The sequence below is a fragment of the Neofelis nebulosa genome, chromosome 1 (assembly GCF_028018385.1).
Source record: "Neofelis nebulosa isolate mNeoNeb1 chromosome 1, mNeoNeb1.pri, whole genome shotgun sequence".
NCBI classification, from domain to species: Eukaryota; Metazoa; Chordata; class Mammalia; order Carnivora; family Felidae; genus Neofelis; species Neofelis nebulosa.
In genome coordinates this window covers 236,351,752-236,372,185 of record NC_080782.1, presented here as the reverse complement: position 1 = coordinate 236,372,185, position 20,434 = coordinate 236,351,752, and the positions used below count along the sequence as shown (strand labels likewise).

Here is a 20,434-nt window from a genome sequence, read left to right as displayed (position 1 = left end):
ATTAAAGCTTAAAATATCCTCTAGTAGTTTGTTGAGTAATGCTGGGTTTAAATTTGCACTTTCTGACCTTTCGACCCATACTACTCAACGCTGGTCTCCCTCCAACTGTGTTAGCTGCAGCTGGGAGTTGACAGATATGCGGACTCTCAAGGCCTACTGAATCAGAATCTGCATTTTAACAAGCTCCCCAGGAAATCCAAACGCACACGATATCAGAGACGCCCTTCCCCAGAGCTCCAAGCCGCACGGTTCAAGAAATACGTGTGCTTGCGTTCCTAAGGACAGTAAATTCGTAGGATCCATGTTTGATTGGAGTCTGCAGGTATTTTGGCACTCTGTTTTCCTTCTCTGAACCATTCAGTCTCCTGGTGTCATTTGTGAACTCTTGTCCATAACCCACAAAACTGTAAGAAAGTTCTCAAAGCCTAGGTGTTCACGCTTTCTGGCCCTGAGTCCAGAGACACGCTTCTATAATTCTGTACCACGGAAAAGCTGTTAAATAGTTCTGGTACTAAGTTAGTTAATCCACATCAGACCCATGACCTTGGCTAACAAATGGGACCGTCTGTCCTAAAATCCAAAAAGGCAACCTCTCATGAACTGAAAAAAAAACAAAAAAAAACAACAACAAAAAAACCCCTACGTTTTTACTTTGCGTTTTGGTCTCAATCCAGTGAGAACTGTTGTGGCATAACATTTTAAGGTTACCAGAACATTTCTTGGAGCCAAAATTCTGCCTAAAAGAGGGCTTTGGTTTAACCCCAAGATACAAGTAACCAAAAAACAGAAGTGAGTAATACGGCCTCAAAAGAGGAAAGGAAAATGAATGTGCTCCAAGACTTAGAACCAAACTTCAGAATTATAGCTACTGTCCTAAAAATTACTTATGAGTTTGTTTGACCTTAAAGGAACAAATGCAAAAAGTTGGTACGAATCGGTCACAGATACATCCCCCCCATACGTCAGGCAGGCAGGTTACCCCCTGTGGACCATGTAGGTACCACTTCCTGCACTGTTGCTGGAAACAATGCCTCCTCTACACCATGGGACCCCAGAACACCCCCAAGAGCTAGAGAGAAAAGCAGCTTTAGAATTATTAAGTGGGCATTTAAATGGCTTCTGCCGCTTTCTTCCTGCCCCTATCTGGGATCATCCACAGGGGCTGGGACAGCAGAGGGCAGCAGTCGGCAGGGTTAGATACAAACTTGGCCATTAAATCACAATTCTTGGCTGAGGTGTCTTTTTCTAGATCATGAGACCAATATTCCTCGTACACGGGTCCATTTCTTACTAAAACACTTTGTGACTGTCGCCCATCATTGCAATTCTGCTCATCAGACTATGAAACAAAACAGATTAAAACCAAATGTTCTTTCCCCGAGCATTCCCCAAAAAGCAGCTTCTGACTACTTTAAGGAGAGTGAAAAGTTTCTAACGTTTTACCTTTCAGACAAGATCCGATTAAAAAACTAAGACATCCTAAAAATCCCAAATACTCTTTCACTATTTGTTGTACATTTTTCCAGCCATTCACTGTCTTCTTAAGCCCTAACTATATCTGTGTATCTATATGTCATTTTTTAAGTTAACCGGCTTTTTTTCTTTTTTTAGAGTAAATCTAGATTGACAGAAAAATTGAGCAGAGAGTACAGAGAGATCCCACTTATGTCCTCCCCACGCAGTTTTCACTATTATTAACATCTTGCATAGGTGTGGTATATTTGTTACAACTGGTGACCCAACACGGGTACTCACTCAAGGTCATAGTTAACATTAGAACTCACTTTCCGTGTGGTACATCCTATAGGTCTGACAGCTATTTAATGCCAGGTATTCATGTCCTAACTGTATTTTTAGTTCAGCATTTCTCTGGAGATAAAGAGTTATAATGGATATGGATAGAAATTTGAAAAGAAACACCGTATGAACCACATTCTGCGGCCAGGATGTTTTCCTCCAAAAATCCTTGTGGGGGCACATTCCCCAACCCACCCTCTCTCGGCCCCCTCCCATCCCCCTCCCACCCCCCTCCCCCCTCCCTTCCCCCCCCCCCCCCCCCCATCCTCCAGCCCAGTTACCTGTTTTGTAAATCAAAGTGTGGCTGGCAATTCAGCGAGCTGTGCTTAAAGACCCAGAGACAGGAAATGTTCCCTGGGGTGTTGACCAGGACTTGCAGTGTGATGGATGCAGATATGTCCACTTCCACAGTGGCTGCTCCATAAACCACCTCTGTGCTCTCGGGTTTCAAGGCACACCCAAGGTCTTCTGCGGGTTCTGATGCCTGAGTGGAAACAACGTGAATTGACTACAAGGGCACGTTTGATGCATCCTCTTCTTGGCTGGAACCTTTCTTTTTTCTTTAATGTTTTTATTTCTTTTTGAGAAAGAGAGAGAGAAAGAGCACGAGCGGGGGTGGGGGGCAGAGAGAGAGAGAGAGAGAGAGAGAGAGAGAGGGAGACACAGACTCCGAAGCAGACTCCAGGCTCGGAGCTGTCAGCACGGAGCCCGAGGCGGGGCCTGAACTCACGAACTGCGAGATCAGGACCTGAACTGAAGTCCGAGGCTTAAGCGACTGAGCCACCCGGGCGCCCCTGACTGGGACCTTTATCAAGGAGGTCGACACCGGAGAACATGTCACTGACCGAAAATCCTATTATTCACAATTCTCTATAGAAAAGATAGATAACTTTAGGCTGCATTTCTAATATATTTGACACACTGTTGGGAGTTGAATTGTGTTCCCCCTAAAATTCAGATGTTGCATCTTAAGCCCCACTGCTTCAGAATGTGACCTTATCCAAAATAAGGCCTTTCCACGGGTGATCAAGTTAAAACGAGGCCATTTGGATGGGCTCTAATCCAGTGTGCCTGGCGTGCTGACAGGAAGGGGCAATTTGAAGGAAACACACACCCGGAAGCGTGGCATGTGAAAGTGACGATAGTGGGGCACGTGGGGGGCTCAGTAGGTAGCGTCTGACTCTTGATTCTGGCTCGGGGCATGATCTCACAGTTCATGAGTTCGAGCCCTGTGTTCGGAGCCTGCTTGGGATTCTCTCTCTCCCTTTCTCTGCCCCTCCCCTGCTCTCTCTCTCTCTCTCTCAAAATAAATCAATAAACTTAAAAAAAAAAGAAAAGAAAATGAAGATAGAGCTCTAAGGGCCAAGGAGAAAGGCCTGGAACAGAGCCTTCAGAAGGGACCAACCCTGAGGACGTCTCGATTTCACACTTCTAGCCTCCAGAACTACGAGACAATAAATTTGTTGTTTAGGTCAGTCTGTGATACTGTGTTACGGCCGCTCTAGCAAACTAATGTACAAACAATAGTCACAAAATTCGTAATAGGCGGGTAACTGTGTTTGTGATTATTGGTATGTCGATAAGAATCTACATGGCAATGGCAAATTGGTACCTGTGTTAGAAGAAACTTAAAAACTTAAAAACCAAAATATTTTCTGGGCAGATTCCCACCCCTCCACCCCCCACCTTGGCTCACTGCCACCACCATACTTCTTGGTGGCTTTAAGTAACTGAGGTTATGTTGAGAGGAAGGTGTGATAGCAACTTCTGTCTCGGGACCCTTCACCTGTCACTCTCCTAACACCCAGCACAGCACGCCCACGCACACATGTGCATGCAGACACACACACACACATACACACACACACACACACACAAGCTTCTTCAGGTGAAGAGCAGGGTAGGTAGGTCTTCTGCTACTGATCACAAGCCATACTTCTGGCTTTCTGTATGCATTTATTCAGCAAGTAACGGGTAAGTTCATGTACTCAATATCTGATAAGTGCTAGACCATCTACTGGGCACTATGGGACTAGGAAGAAAAGACATTGATCTTGTCCTTAAAGGGTTTCAAGTCTAGTAGGAAGGAATAACTAAAACACCGGGTGAAATACAATGTGCCCCATGAAAAGACACCAACTACTTTGATGGGGGCGCCTGGGTGGCTCAGTCGGATAAGCATCTGACTTCAGCTCAGGTCATGATCTCGCAGTTCGTGGGTTTGAGCCCCACGTCGGGCTCTGTGTTGACAGCTCAGAGTCTGGAGCCTGCTTGGGATTCTATGCCTCCCTCTCTCCCGGTCTCTCCCCCCACTTGCACTCCATCTCTCTCTGCCTCTCAAAAAGAAATAAACATAAAAAAAAAAAAAGGATACCTACTACTTTGAAAGGGAAATTTGAGGGGCACTTGGGTAGCTCAGTCAGTTGGGCGTCCGACTTTGGCTCAGGTCATGATCTCCAGGTTCGTGGGTTTGAGCCCCGTGTCAGGCTCTGTGCTGACAGTTCAGAGCCTGGAGCCTGCTTCGGATTCTGGGTCTCCCTCTCTCTCTGCCCCTCCCCTGCTCGCACTCTGTTCTCTCTCTCTCTCTCTCAAAAATAAATAAACATTAACAAAAAATCTTAAAAAGAAAAAAAAAAGAAAGAAAGGTAAATTTGAGTGCTCTGGAACTTTGGAGAAGAGACAGGTAACTTCCAAGCTGGGATGGGGGTGGTGGGGATGCTTCATTGAAATCCAGAAATTGAGCTGGGTCTTTTTTTTTTTTTTTTTTAATATTTTATTTATTTTCTGAGAGAGAGAGAGAGAGAGAGAGAGAGAGTGCGTGCAGGGGAGGGGCAGGGAAAGAGAGGGAGACACAGAATCCAAAGCAGGCTCCACGGCCCGGAGCTTGACGTGGGGCTCAAACTCACAAACAATGAGATCATGGCCTGAGCAGTACTAAGCTACCCAGGCCCCCCTTAAAAAAATTTTTTTTAATGTTTTATTTATTTTCGAGCTGGGTCTTAAAAGACAGGCACAGAATAAAGTAAAAACAAAACGAAACAAAATAAAAAAACCTGACGTGCTGGAAGAAAATATTTGCAACACAGACCACAAATAAATCCCCCTAATTTATAAAGAATTTTTTTGACAATGAGGGATGCAGGACCAAAACACAAAAGAAAAATGGGAGAAAGAACTGAATAGACAGTTCACCAGAGACAGATAGAAAGACTTGCCCTTGAACATATGAAAAAAATGTTCAAACTCAATTATAATTAGAAAATATAAATTAAAACAACACTGAGGGGCGCCTGGGTGGTTCAACTGGTTAAGCGTCCGACTCTTGGTTTCAGCTCAGCTCATGATCTCACGGTTCTTAAGTTTGAGCCCCATGTCAGGCTCCGTGCTGCCAGTACAGAGTCTGCTTGGGATTCTTTCTCTCTCGCTCTCTCTCTGCCCCTCCCCTGCTCACATTCTCTCTCTGAAAATAAATAAATAAACTTAAAAACAACAACAACAACAACACTGAGATACTACTTATCTGTCAATCTGCCAAAAATTTTGACGTATGACCACACGTTTTGTTGGTGAGGTTGGGAGGAAGCAGCTATTCTATACATTTCTGGAGGAACGCACGCTGGTACAACCCTTCTGGGGAGCATCTGGCAATAGCTAATACAACTATGTGTGCTTGGGGCACCTTGGTGGCTCGGTCGGTAAAGTGTCCTACTCTTGATTTCAGCTCAGGTCATGATCTCGTGGTTCATGAGTTCAAGTCCCATATCAGGCTCTGCACTGACAGTGTGGAGCCTGCTTGGGATTCTCTGTCTCTTACTCTCTGTGCCCTGCACTCACTCGTGCCCTCCCTCTCTCTTCCTCTCTCTCAAAGATAAATAAATAAACATAAAGAAAAGAAAAATATTATGTTGGATACTATAAAGTTAAAGACAAAAAGAATTGTACACAAAGGCTGTATTCGAGTTAGTAATTCTGTTTCTCACTGGGGTGTGGGTTAGCAATTCTGAAATCAGGTTACGTATACACTAGGTTTACATAAGTCATTTATTATAGATAATTAGAACCAGGTTTCTTACTCTCGAAGAACGAAGTACAAAATTGGAAAGAAGAAAAGGTTGAATAAACCCTTTGCTGAATTGAAAGCTGAATTGAAAGCAAAGTTATCAGCATGATTTCTGGTGGTATATACATAGATAGGTAAATAGATAGATATAGAGATGATAGAGAGATAAATAGAGTGTGTGTGTGGGTGGGGGGAGTAGTGTAAGTACATACATTGCCTAGAGGCAATGACGTCCCAATAGCAATGCGCACACCCAACTCTCAGACCTTGGTTTCTAAACACCATTCTCCAGTGTTTTGGAGAGCTTTTTAGAGAAATGGCTCATTCCAGGGCTGAACTGTCCTGCAGTCCTGGAAAGTAAGGAAGTGCTTGAGAAAACAAGGGAATGTGTTGAAATGACACAGACGTCAATATGAAGTGGCTCCCAATGGCCTAAGTTGGACAAATCTGAATACCATAATAAAAATGATAGTCTCAGGTCATAACTCATAGAATAAAATAAATATCTCTGAGTCCAAATTGATATGAATAAGTTGAATAGAAAGAAGAGATAGCTCTTCTTCACAGAATTCCACTTTATAAATGTAGAGGGAATGGGAGAAAAAGAAAATCACCCTTAGGCAAACATCACAGTAAAACTGTTGTGGCAAGATCCCCAATGGGTGCTAAAATCAGTAGGTGAAAATTGGAGGAGAGACCGGATATTTGCATCTTCCCCCAGATACTTGTTAATTACAAAGAAAACAAACAGTAACTCTGCAGTGGAGAAACCCAGCACCCACACCACAATCATCTTCAAACAGAAATGATAAATGATGACTTTAAACAATTAAGTGGGTTGTGGGAACAGTAAAATCATCTTACTTTGGTTCTAGGATATATTGGTAACACAGCTAAGGATGTAGCTGCCTATTTATTCGAGTTACATTGGCACGTTTTGTCTACTAGAGTGCTTGGTTATTCAGAACGCGCCCGAACTATGAGATTCCCAGAAAGATGTCTCATCTGGGGCACCTGGGTGGCACGGTCGGTTAAGCCCCTGACTTCGGCTCAGGTCATGATCTCACGGCTCGTGAGTTCGAGCCCCGCATCGGGCTCTGTGCTGACAGCTCGGAGCCTGGAGCCTGCTGCGGATTCTGCGTCTCCCTCTCTCTCTGCCCCTCCCCTGCTCACGCTCTGTCACTCTCTCTCTCTCAAAAATAAATAAACTTTAAAAAAGAAAGAAAGAAAGAAAGAAAGAAAGATGTCTCATCTGAGCCGTGTGAACTGTGGATGAAATCTAAACCATTATTTTCAAGAACGCTGCTACCCTAATAATCCACTTCACGTTAAAGTAGGAAAATACCCAAAAAGAGCAGCCTCAACTTCAAGGAGGTAAAAGCTATGCAGACTGCACATCTTTGCAGCATCTAGGATTTGCAGGATTGTCTGTTAAATGCGGTTTGAGAGCGATGAGGTCTTAATCCAATCCTGAATATTGCATAAGCATACAATTTATACTGCATGAAAAAAATAATGCAGGACTTAATACTAGGAACCAAGACCCATTATTAGCTTTTTTTGAAGACTGTATTTTATAAGAAAACATTTAAATGTAAGCAGCTATTTTCTTAAGTTGAAAAGACAATAAAAGTTTAAAACATCATGGCAAATAATATTAACATTTTTTTGTCCACACTGAAATCCTGTGTATGCAAAATGTCATTATTAATAAGCAATATGTTATGAGGCCAATTTCTGTTAAAAATCTGACATAAAAAATCATGTTTTAAATCAGAAGTTTTATTTATTTATTTATTTATTTATTTATTTATTTATTTTTAATGTTTATTTATTTTTGAGAGAGACAGGGACAGAGTGTGAACAGGGGAGGGGCAGAGAGAGGGAGACACAGAATCTGAAACAGGCTCCAGCCTCTGAGCTGTCAGCCCAGAGCCTGACGCCGGGCTCGAACTCACAAGCCATGAGATCGGGACCTGAGCCGAGGTCGGACGCTTAACCGACTGAGCCACCCAGGCGCCCCCAGAAGTTTTATATTCTTATAAAATTCACACTATTTTTAAAATTTGAGAATATTTTCGCTATCTCTGATTTTAGGGGGGTGGGGAGTGAAGTTCAGGGCATCATGTTATGTGTTTAGGTATTACACCCATGTAAAAGAAAACAGTGACTACCCATCGGCATGAATCCTTCACTGAAAATGTTCACGGAATCGGCTAAGGTATGCTCCCTTTTTGCCGTATATTTCTAATATTTTGAAATATTTTCAGTCCTCTATTATTTAAGCTTCTTTCCTCTGAGTAAATACCTAAGCTGTTATACGAACTGTTTGGAGGAGAAGGGTGATGAAGAACAAAGGTGGAACCCGACGGAGCCAGAGTCGGATAATAGAGCAACCTCATGTCAGCTTAATGGGAAGTCACTGAAGGGTCCAAGCCAGGCAGTGAAGGATGCAGCTGTGCCTCAGAAAGAACAGTCTGGCAGCCCTGTCTGAGATGAACTCTAGAAGGAAGAAGTCCCTTGCGATATCATTGGGATTATGGGGGAGATACTGAGGGCTTGAATTCTGGAAGTGGCTGTGGGACCAGAGAATAGGAGATTAAGTGAGAACTATCAAAGCAAGGAAATTGACAAGACTTGGTAACTGACCCAATGTGAAGGTAAGGGAGAGAGGAAGCAGCCCAAAAGGATGCTGACCTTTCAAGCCTGGGAACTAGACAGGGCCCGAAACAGAAATCAGTTAATACAAGTAATTTTTTTTTTTTTCAACGTTTTTTATTTATTTTGGGGACAGAGAGAGACAGAGCATGAACGGGGGAGGGGCAGAGAGAGAGGGAGACACAGAATCGGAAACAGGCTCCAGGCTCCGAGCCATCAGCCCAGAGCCTGACGCGGGGCTCGAACTCACTGACCGCGAGATCGTGACCTGGCTGAAGTCGGACGCTCAACCGACTGCGCCACCCAGGCGCCCCTCAGTTAATATAAGTATAGGAGCAGGTTTGGGGAAGTAGGGATGAAATAAAACAGATAGGTAGATTTTAATGAGCAAACGGAAAACCCATTTTAACCATAACCAGGAGGCAGTTGGAAATTAGGGGCTCAGGTTTGAGGGAGAAGCTTGGGTTCTCTTCAAGGAGAAAGGGTAATTTCTGTTACTTATTCATGCTCAGCATTGGTGTCCTTCCTGAATTCAAACCCGAGAGAATGTGATCTGGGTGGAATGGAGTGCATACGAGTACATAATATACTTACAAACACAGAAAGAAAAATCCATATGGCCATGGCAGGCCTCAACAGCTTACAAAGTATGGTCTCTAGAGAAAATAGCTAAAGTTAGAATTTTAACATTACTTTACCATGGGATACGATGATGATATCCCCAGTGATGAATCATTGTTCTTATGATTGATTAAAACACACTTGATCACAGGCAGATCTTGATTTGTAATAGTCTCAAATATCATTGCTGAAAAAACAACTGTAAAACAAAATAAAGACAAGGATGTTGATAACACGCACACCTTGAAAAGAAAGTATGTATTCATTGTACAACAAAACAACAAAACAAAATTAATCTGGCAAAGGTGGCCAACGGGAAAGTACATATGAAATACAACTTCATCAAAATCAAGTCTCACTATGAATCAGGGGCAGGGGTACTTGGAGCAGTGCTGTCTTCTAGAAGGTTCTGCAATGATAGAAATAGTCTTTGTGCCGTCCAATGTGATATTGACCATGTGAAATAAGCATAGTGGCTGCTAAGAATTTGAAGTAAGGGTAGTGCCCTGAGGAACTGATTATTTGCATGAAAGCAATTTCTTCTTCTTTATGGATGCTTGTGAAATGTTTCCTTTCTGCCCTGAAAGTTTTAGAATTAGGTGCCTTACGGCCAGTATTTTCATCCGTCGTGCAAGATGCTCAGGGGGCCTTTTCAATCCAGAAACTCATATTCTTCTCTTAGGAAAAGGTTTTTGAATTATTTCTTTGATCCTTTCTCTCTCCTTCACTTTCTGTTCTCCTATCATTTGGATGTTTTCCCCCAAATGATTGACGATCCTGGACAGCGTGCTCATATATAAGAATGAAGTCTGACTTGCTGTCCCATCATCTCTGTATGGTTATTTTTAGGTTTTCTCCTGGGCTAATCAGATTCCCCAGGGGAGACTCCTCTCTCGTGTGGGCAGCCCATGTTCTGGGAGCCTGCTGCTAGCAATTTGTACTCGTGTGGGGGTCCTGCAGTGGAAATTGGGTTGCTTTTCGGCTTTCTCATCCTCTATCTTATGATTCAGCTTTCTTCATGCGTTTGAAAGCTTTCTAAATTTTATTTTCTGCCTCTCCAGAAAATAAGTTTATGTCTTTAAAAAAAAAAACAAAACTGTGGGGGAAAGTGGGCGATGGGCATGGAGGAGGGCACCTGTTGGGATGAGCACTGGGTGTTGCCTGGAAACCAATCTGACAATAAATATCGTATTAAAAAAAACCAAAACCGTCATTTGGGGGGGCCTGGGTGGTTCAGTCGGTTAAATGTCCGACTCTTGATTTTGGCTCAGGTCACAATCACACAGTTCGTGGGATTGAGCGGTCTGTTGGGCTCGGTGCTGACAGTGCAGATCCTGCTTGGGATCCTCGGTCTCCCTCTCTCTCTGCCCCTCCCCTGCTCACGAGTGCGCACACTCTCTCTCTGTCTCGCCCTCTCTCTCAAAATAAATAAACTTAAAACAAGATAAGATAAGATAAAATAAAATGGTATTTCTTTAGTATCAATTTCTGGAAGTGGAATTAGTGGATTAAAGGATATAAACATACTTAAATGGTTCTTGGAATGCATCGCCATTTGGTTTTCCAAAGGTGCCATGCCAATTTATATATCTACATGTAAGGTGTGAATTTAATAGTTTTACTACAATCACATTAGCATTTAGTCATTATGTACTTTTTAATTCCCTTAATATAGCTCCTAGTCTTTTTTTTCCCCTTTTTCTTTTTTTAAAAAAAAATCTCTAGACCCAACATGGGGCTCGAACTCAGGACCCCGAGATCTAAGGGTTGCATGTTCTTCCATCTGAGCCAGTCAGGTGCCCCAACCCTAGTCTTTTAAAGGAAATCAAATGAGCACAGCTGCAAGGGATAGGGGAAAACAAAACAAAATTAGAGAATTCAAGAACTTGCCCTGCTCTATGCTATTCCCTAGTGGTTTTTGCCTCTCCCCACTCTTTTTTCAAATGGTTTTATTCAGTATAATTAATATACAATAAGTTGAACATATTTAGAATGCATAATTTGGTAAGTTTTGACATAAATACATATCTATCTGTAAAACCATCACCACAGTCAAGTTTCTGTGCCCCCAAAAGTTGCCACGTGCCTCTCTGTAATCCCTTCCTCCTACTCACCCCACAGCCACATACCAAGCAACCTCTGATCTCCTTTCTGTCACTATAGATTAGCTTGAATTTTCCAGGATTTCATATAAATGGAATCACATAGTACGAAATTTCTGGTTTTGTCTGGCTTCTATCAGTATGTATTATTTTTATTTCTAAAAAAAAAATTTTTTTTTTAACGTTTATTTATTTTTGAGACAGAGAGAGACAGAGCATGAATGGGGAGGGGCAGAGAGAGAGGGAGACACAGAACCGGAAGCAGGCTCCAGGCTCTGAGCCATCAGCCCAGAGCCCGATGCGGGGCTCGAACTCACAGACCGCGAGATCGTGACCTGAGCTGAAGTCGGACGCTTAACCGACTGAGCCACCCAGGTGCCCCAGTATGTATTATTTTTAGATTCATCCCTATTGTAGCAGTATATCGGTCGCTCATGCCTTTTAACTGATGGGTAGTAGTCTATTATATAGATATAACACAATATTTAAATTCATTTACCTGTTGACAGAATTTAAATTGTTTCCACTTTTAGCCTCTTACAAATAAAGCTGCTATGAATATTTGTATGAAAGTCTGGGTATGGACATATGCTTTTATTTTTCTTGACTAAATACCAAGGATTGGAGTACCCAAGTCATATGGGAGGGAGGTGTCTATGTAACTTTCTGGTGCCAAACTGCTCTCCAAAGAGGTTGTATCATTTTATATCCCTATTGTCATTGTATGGGGATTCCAGCTGTGGAATTCACATCCTCACCAACACTTGGTGTGATGAGAATTTTTAATTTTAGCCATTGTACTAGGTATATGATATCTCATTGTGGTTTTAACATTTATTTTCCTACTAATGATGTTCAGTATCCTTTCAGATGCTTATATGACATACTTTATGTTCTTTGGCAGTGTTTCTGTCCACATATTTTGTCCAATTCAAGCCTTTTAAAACTGGGTTGCTTATTTTATTATTGTTTTGATAGTTTTTTCCTCCTAGTTTTATTATGTTACTGTCAACATGTAACATTGTATAAGGTTAAGGTATACAATTACATCCCCAGAATTTATTTTGTAACTGGAGGTTTGTACCTTCTGACCACCTTCACCCATTTCTTCCACCCCCAACCCATGCCTCTCACAACCACCAATCTGATCTGTTTCTGTGAGTTTGACTTTTTAGATTCTACAGATTAGTGAGATCATGCAGTATTTATCTTACTCTCTCTGACTCATTTCACTTAGCATAATGCCCCCAAGGTCCATTCATGTTGTCAAAAATTTCTTTCTTTTTTTACAGTGGAATAATATTCATAAATAGATAGATACCGATCTCAATAGCAACAACAAAAGAGAGAGAGAGAGAGAGAGAGAGAGAGGAAAAAGAAATCTGGTTGGAAACTGTGCCTTTTCCCAAGGAGGGCAACATCACTAATCATTAGGGAAATACAAATCAAAACCACAATGATGGGGCACCTGGGTGGCTCAGTTGGTTAAGCATCTGACTCTTGGATTCAGCTCTGGTCATTTTCTCACAGTTTCATGAGTTAGAGCCCCACATCTGGTTTTGAGCTGGCAGTGAGGAGCCTGCTTGGGATTCTCTCTCTTTCTCCCTCTCTCTGTCCCTTCCCTGCTTGCACTCTTTCTCTCACAAAATAAATAACCTTAAAAAATTTAAAAAAAAACAACCTACAATGAAATGTTATCTAACACCTGTTAGAATAAACATCATTTAAAAGACAAGAGATGACAAGTGTTGGCGAGGATATGGACAAAAAAAGAACCCTTGTGGGGCACGTGGGTGGCTCAGTCAGTTAAGCGTTCATCTTTGGTTCAGGTCATGATCTCATGGTCCGTGGGTTTGAGCCCCACGTCGGGCTCTGTGCTGACAGCTCAGAGTCTGGAGCCTGCTTCAGATTCTGTGTGTGTATGTGTCCCTCTCTGTCCCTCTCCCACTCATGCTCTCTCTCTCTCAGAAATAAGTAAACATTAGAAAAGAGAGAGAGAGAACCCTTGTACACTATTGGAGGGGATGTAAAGGGGCACAGCTACTATGGAAAACAGTATACATATAGATGTATATCCACCTACCTGCCTACCTACGTATCTATCTCACATTTTCTTTAACCGCTCATCCATCAGTGGATACTGAAGTTGTTTCCAAGTCTTGGCTACTGTAAAAAGTGCTGTTGGGGGGAGGGGGGGGGTTGCAGATATCTATCTGAGATAGTGATTATCTTTCAGATACACACCCTGAAGTAGAATTGGTGGATCAAAGGCTCTATTTTTAATTTTTTTGGTAACTTATATACTCTTCCAAAGTAGCTGTACACATTCCCTCTAATAGTGCACAAGGGTTCTCTTTTGTTCATATCCTTGCCAACGCTTGTCATCTTTTGTCTCTTTAATGACAGCAATTCTAACAGGTGGTTAGAATTCTAACATTGTGGTTTTGATCTGCATTTCCCTAATGATTAGTGATGCCGTCCTCTTTGGGAAAAGGGTCTACTCATTTCTTCTGTGCATTTTCCAACCAGATTTCTTTTTCTTCTTTTTTTTCTCTTTCTTTCTTTCTTTCTTTCTTTCTTTCTTTCTTTCTTTCTTTCTTTCTTACTTTCTTTCTTTCTTTCTTTCCTTTCTCTCTCTTTCCCTTTCTTTCTTTCTTTCTTTCTTTCTTTCTTTCTTTCTTTCTTTCTTTCTTGTTGCTACTGAGTTGTAGGAGTTATTTTTATATTTTAGGTATTAATCCTTTATCAGATATATAATTTGCAAATGCTTTCTTCCATTCCATAGGTTGCCTTTTCATATTTTTGATGGTTTCTGATGCTGTGCCAAAGCTTTTTAGTTTTGTGTAGTCCCATTCATTTATTCTTTCTCTTGTTACTTTTGCCTTTGGTGTCAAATCCAAAAAATCTAATCTTGTTAAGACAGATGTCAAGGAGATTACCCCCTGTGTTTTCTTCTATGAGATTTATGGTTTTAGGTCTTACATTCAAGTCTTTAACCTATTTCGAGATTTTTGTGTATGGCGTAAGATAGTGGTGTAGTTTCATTATTTTGCATGTGGCTGTCCAGTTTTCCCAACTGTATACGTCATCTTTCCCCAACTGTATACACTTGGCCCCTTTGTTACAAATTAATTAACCACATGTGCATGAGTTTATTTCCGGGCTCTCTATTCTGTTTCATTGATCTGCATGTCTGTTTTTGTGCCAAAACTGTACTGTTTTAAATACTACAGAACTCAGTAACAGTGTTTGAAATCAGAAAGTGTGATGCTTTTCACTTTGTTCTTTCTCCATATTGCTTTGGTTATTTAGGGTCTTTTGTGGTTCATTACAAATTTTAGGATTGTTTTTCTATTTCTGTGAAAAATGCCATGGAATTTTGATAGAGATTGCATTGACTCTGTAGGTGGCTTTAAATAGTATGGACATTTGGACAATGTTAATTCTTCTAATCCATGACCATGGACATTCTTTCCATGTATTTGTCTTAATGTGTTTGATCAATGTCTTACACTTTTCAGTGTACAGAGTTGTTAATTCCTCAGTTATATTTATTTGTAGGTGTTTTATTCTTTATGATGCAGCTGTAAATGGAATTACTTTTTTTTAATGTTTATTTATTTTGAGAGAGAAAGAGTGCAAGCAGGTTAGGGGCAGAGAGAGAGAATCCCAAACAGGCTCCAAGCTGTCAGCACAGAACCTGTCACTGGGCTTGATCTCACAAACTGTGAGATCACGACCTGAGTTAAAAATCCAGGGATGCTTAACCGTCTAAGCCCCCAATGAATGGATGTTGAATTTTTTAAAAAGCTTCTTTTGCATCTATTGAGATGATTATAGGGTTTTTGTTCTCCATTTTGTTAATGTGGCATATCACATCGATTGATTTGCAGATGCTGACACACCCTGGCATCCCGGGGACAAATCCCTCTAGATATCGTGTATGGCCTTTTGGAGGTATTGTTGAATTTGGATTGCAAATATTTTGTGGAGAATTTGTGCATCTATTTTCATCAGGGATATTGACCTGTAGTTTTCATTTCTTGTAATGTCTTTGCCTGGTTTTGGTTTCAGGGTTATGCTGCCTCATAACACGACTTTGTGTTTCCCTCTCTTCTTTTTTTCTGGAAGAATTTTCTGGAAAGATTGGCATTCATGCTTCCTTGAATGTTTGGTAGAATTCACAAATGAAGCCAACTGGTCCTGGATTTTCTTTGTTGGTAGATTTTTCATTACCGATTCAACCTCCTTACTAGCGATTCTGTTCAAATTTTCTGTTGATCTTCCCGGTTCAGTCTTCGGTAGGTTGTATGTTTTTAGAAGTTTATCCATTTCTTCTAGATTGTCTGATTTGTTTGCATATAAGTGTCCATAATAGTCTCATGATCTTTTGTATTTCCGTGGAGTTTTTATGACCGCTAATTTGAACTCTTTATGGGTGAACCATTTATCTTTGTTTCACTAAGGTTTGTTTCCGGAGTTTTCACTTCTTCTTTTGTTCGGAACACACTCCTTTTCATTTTCCTTGACTCTCTGTGTTGGTGTCCGTGCATTGGATAAAACAGCCACCTCTCCCAACCTTCACAGAATGGTCTCATGCAGGAGAGGAACCTTCTCAGAAAATCCAGGCTTAGGTCTTTGTTGGCCCCCAAACCCTTGTGATTGTCCAAGTCACTGGTTCCTAATAGTGAGGGTGGGCCAAGACCTTGTCAGTGTCGCAAAGGGGAGGACCTAAGTAAGATGAATAGTGACTGGAAGGCTGACTCAAAGGTAGTAGCATTTAAAGTCAGGGCTCCAAACCCGTGCACATTCCCCCTTCAGGGAGATACTAACAGAAGGAAAATGTAGAGACATGCTTGCTAGCCTCCCCAGTCTTGGGCAGGATCACAGTTCCTAGATATATGTTAAATTAGAAGCCTAACTCTCAGGCTGCAAACAGGTCTCTTTAAGGGAAAGACTGGGAGACATTTCTATCTGTGGCTTCTGCACCGCATCCTGGGGGGATAACCACAGGGAGTCCTCCCAGGCCCAAAGAACTGCTTCTTTGTTTGCTACAATCTGTTTCTTTGTTTGGTATAGTCTCAAGGATGCAAGCCCCATTGTTTTCCAGAGCCACTGTTTTTCAGAGCCAGGAGTTCTGGGAGCCGGTCCCAAGGTGGAAGTCTTAAAAAATAGGAATGCTAGATGTTGGGTCAAACAAACCCTTTCATTACTCAGGGAGGAGCTGAGGGCGGTGAGTTCCCTCTCGTTTGTATATTGATTGCTATGTCAGGGATTGGGTTCTGGTGAGATTGACATATTTCTCTGCCTTTTCCACCCATTTCAATGTGGGTTTTTTTCCTCATTTCCTCATTGCGTTGGAGTCACTTAGCTGGTTTCTGGATTTCTTTCAGAGAAAATGTTGCATGTGTAGCTGTCGATGTTGTGTGTCCATGGGAGAAAGTGAGTTCAGGAGCCTCCTACATGGCCATCTTCAGGTTTTGAGAGTTCTTTTTAAAAATATATTCTGGATACAAGTCCTTTATCAACTATGTAATTGACAATTATTTTCTGCCAGTCTGTGGCTTGTCTTTTGAAGATGAAAATTCTTAATCTTGAAGATGTCCAATTTATCAATCTTCCTTTTATGGATCATGCTTTTGGTTTTGTATCTAAAAATTCTTTGTTCCATCTAAGGTTATAAAGGTTTTCTCCTAGTTTTAGAGCTCCAGGTTTTAAATGTACATTTTAGTTTTACATTTAGGTCTATGATCCATTTTGAGTACTTTAAAAAACATTTTTTTTTTTTGTTTATTTATTTATTGAGAGAGGGTGCCTGTGCAAAAGCGGGGAAGAGGCAGAGGGACAGGGAGAGAGAGAATCCCAGGCAGACTCTGCACTGTCAGTATAGAGCCCTATGTGGGGCTCAGACTTGCAAACCAAGAGATCATGACCTGAACTGAAACCAGGAGTTGGACGCTCAACCAATTGAGCCACCCAGGCACCCCATTGTGAGGAGACTTTTTATATGGTATGACTATGGGTCAAAACTTTTCATATGATTATAGTTACATGTGAATATTCAATTGTTTCAGCACCATTCACTGAAAGAGTATTGATTTCTCCACTGAATTACTTGTATACCTTCATCAAAAATAAATTGACTGCATATACTTTTCCATTGATCTATCTGTCTATCTGGATGCCAATTCCACGTTGTCTCAATTATTGTTGCTTTATAATAAGTCTTGAAATCAAGATGATAAGTTTTACAACTTTGTTCTTTTCAAAGTTGTTTTGGGTATCGTAGATCTCTTTCATTTTCATGTTAATTTTAGAACCAGCCTGTCAAAACCTGCAAAAAAGGTTTGCAGGGATATTGACAGAATTGTATTGAGTCACTGGATCAACTGAGCAAGACTGACATTTTAACAATATGAGTCTTATAATACACATATATGGTATATCTCTCTTTATTTAGGTCTCCTTTAATTTCTCTTAGCAATGTATAGTTTTTAGTGTACAGATCTTGCCTTTCTTTATCCCTATTTCATCTTTTTTAAGCTACCTTATATTTTTTCTCCCATTTCTGATTGTTAGTTCTAGAAACACGATTTAATTTCTACACTGATCTTGTGTCCTACAAACCTGCATAACTTGCTTATTAGTTGTGATTACTTTTTTGTAAGTTCCAAAGGATTTTATACACAGATGATCATGTTGTCTGCAAATAAAGACAGTTTTACTTCTTCTTTTCCAATTTGGATGCTTGTGATTTCTTTTTCTTGCCTTATTACGCTAGCTGAATCTCTAGTACAATGTTGAAGAGTAGGGAGAATGGACATCCTTGCCTTATTTCTGATCTTAGTACAAAATATTCAGCCATTTGATATTAAGTATGATGTTTGCTAAAGGATTTTCATAGATACTCTTACTTAATTGGAGGAGGATCATGTCTATTCCTACTTTGCTGGGAAATTTTATTAGGAATGGATGTGGAATTTGGTCAAATGCATTTTTTGGTATCTATTGAGATAATCATATAGGTTTGTTTTTGGTTTTGTTTTTTTAGTGATTTTTCTTTTTTATTGTGTGTATATGGTGAACTACATTGATTCATTTGCAAATGTTAACCAACCCCACCTTCCTGAAATAAATACCAGTTGGATATGATGTATTATCTTGTTCATATATTGTTGAATTCTACTTGTTAAAGTACTGCTAAAATTTTTTGCATTTATATTATGGTAATTATTGGCCTGCAGGTTTATTTTTGTGTTTTTTTTGCTACTAATATCCTCAGTTTGGGTATCATAGAAATGGCCTCATAGAATGAGGTGAGAAGCATTATCTTCTCTTAAATTTTCTGGAAAAGTTTGCATAGAATTGGTATTATTTCCTCTTTAAACATTTGGTGGATTCCCCGGTAAAGCCATTTACTCCAGTAGTTTTCATCATGGGAATTAAAAAAATATATTTATTATTTATTTTTGAGAGAGAGAGATAGAGAGTGAGCAGAGGAGGGGCAGATAGAGAGGGAGACAGAACCCCAAGCAGGCTCTGTGCTGTCAGTGCAGAGCCTGATGCAGAGGTAAAACCCATGAATGATGAGATCATGACCTGAGCTGAACAAGAGTCAGATGCTTAACCAACTGAGCCATCCAGGTGCTTCCACTGTGGGAATATTTTTAACTACAAATTCAATTTCTTTTTTTTAAATATATATATATTTTATGTTTTTACTTATTTTTGAGAGAGAGAGTGCAAGCAGGGGAGGGGCAGAGAGAGAGGGAGACACAGAATCCAAACCAGGCTCCAGGCTCTGAGCTGTCAGCACAGAGCCCGACGTGGGGCTCGAACTCACAAACCGTGGGATCATGACCTGAGTCAAAGTAGAACACTTAATCTACTGAGCCACCCAGGAGCCCCTACAAATTCAATTTCTTTAACAGACATAACATTATTTAGATTATCAATTTTCCTCGAATGAACTTTGGTAATATGTGTCTTTCAAGGTATTTTTTCCATTAAATGGAAGTCGTCAATGTATAGGCATAAAGTCATTAATAATATTTCCATAGTATCCTTTTAATATCTATAGATTCTATAGTGATGTTGCCTCTCTTGTTCCTGATACTGCAAATTTGTGTCTTCTCTCTTTTTTTCCTGATCAGTTTGGCTAGAAGTCTAGCAATATTACTGATCCTTTATTGCTCTTGGTTGCATTGATTTTCTCCTTTTCCCCCCTATTTAATTGATTTTTCACTTTGATATTTGTTTCCTTTCTTTTATTTACATGGGGTTTGTTATTTTCCTCCTCTAGCTTGTGCTTGAATCTAAGCCCATTGGTCTGAATTTGTAGCATTACAATTTAAGGATGCTAATCATTTAATAATTAGTAATTTAATGCTACCAATTTCCTCTTAAGTACTGCTTTAGGAACATCCCTCAAATCCCAATATATTGCATTTCACTTTCACTCAGTTCAATGTACATTCTCATTTGTTTTTTGGTTACTGCATTGACTCAAGGATTATTTAGAAATGTGTTCTTTGGTTTCCAAATATTTGAGGATTTTCCATGTGCCTTTCTGTTATTAATTTCTAATTTAATACCACTGTAGTCACAGGATATACTTTATATGTCTTGAACCTTTTAAAATTTACTGAAGCTTGTCTGCTGGCCCAGAATATGATCTAGCTTGATAAGTGTATTGTATGCACTTGAAAAGAATGTACATTCAGCTGTTGTTGAGTGCAATGTTCTATAAATGTAAATTAGATCAACCTGGTTGATCAAGTCTTCTATAAATTACTGATTTGTTTTGTTTTTTTTTCCCTATCAATTATCAGGGTATTGAACTCTCTGAATTGGTCCATTTCTCCTTGCAAGTTCAATAAGATTTTGATCCATGTATTTTCAAGCTCTGTTAAATGCATGAGTGTTTATGATTTTTCTGTCCTTGTGATGACTTAAGCTTTATAGCATTATGACATAACTTTCTGCCTCTTGTAATATTTTTGCTCTGAAATATACTTTGTCTGTTATTTAGCTTCTCCAACTTTTGATTAGTGTTGGCATGGAATTTTCTCCCCCCATCCTTTTACTTTTAACCTATTTGCATCTTCATATCCAAGGTTGACTTTATTTATGTACCATATAAGTTGGGTCTTGCTTTTTTGTTTTTGTTTTTAACCAAGTCTGACAACCTCTGCCT

The 20,434-nt window shown here is 40.3% G+C and overlaps 1 protein-coding gene across 2 annotated transcripts in view; it reads right to left on the bottom strand.

Moving 5' to 3' along the window:
• Positions 1 to 20,434, bottom strand: part of FLT3 (fms related receptor tyrosine kinase 3) — a 76,955-nt gene that overhangs the window by 45,758 nt on the left and 10,763 nt on the right. The window contains exons 2-3 of one of the 2 annotated variants that reach the window (XM_058688970.1): positions 9,214 to 9,335; positions 2,079 to 2,281 (exon numbers count right to left, since the gene is read on the bottom strand). In XM_058688970.1, coding sequence (XP_058544953.1) covers positions 2,079 to 2,281; positions 9,214 to 9,335 — 325 coding nt within the window. The remainder of the gene's footprint in view (positions 1 to 2,078; positions 2,282 to 9,213; positions 9,336 to 20,434) is intronic. The other variant, XM_058688980.1, reaches the window with a different exon arrangement.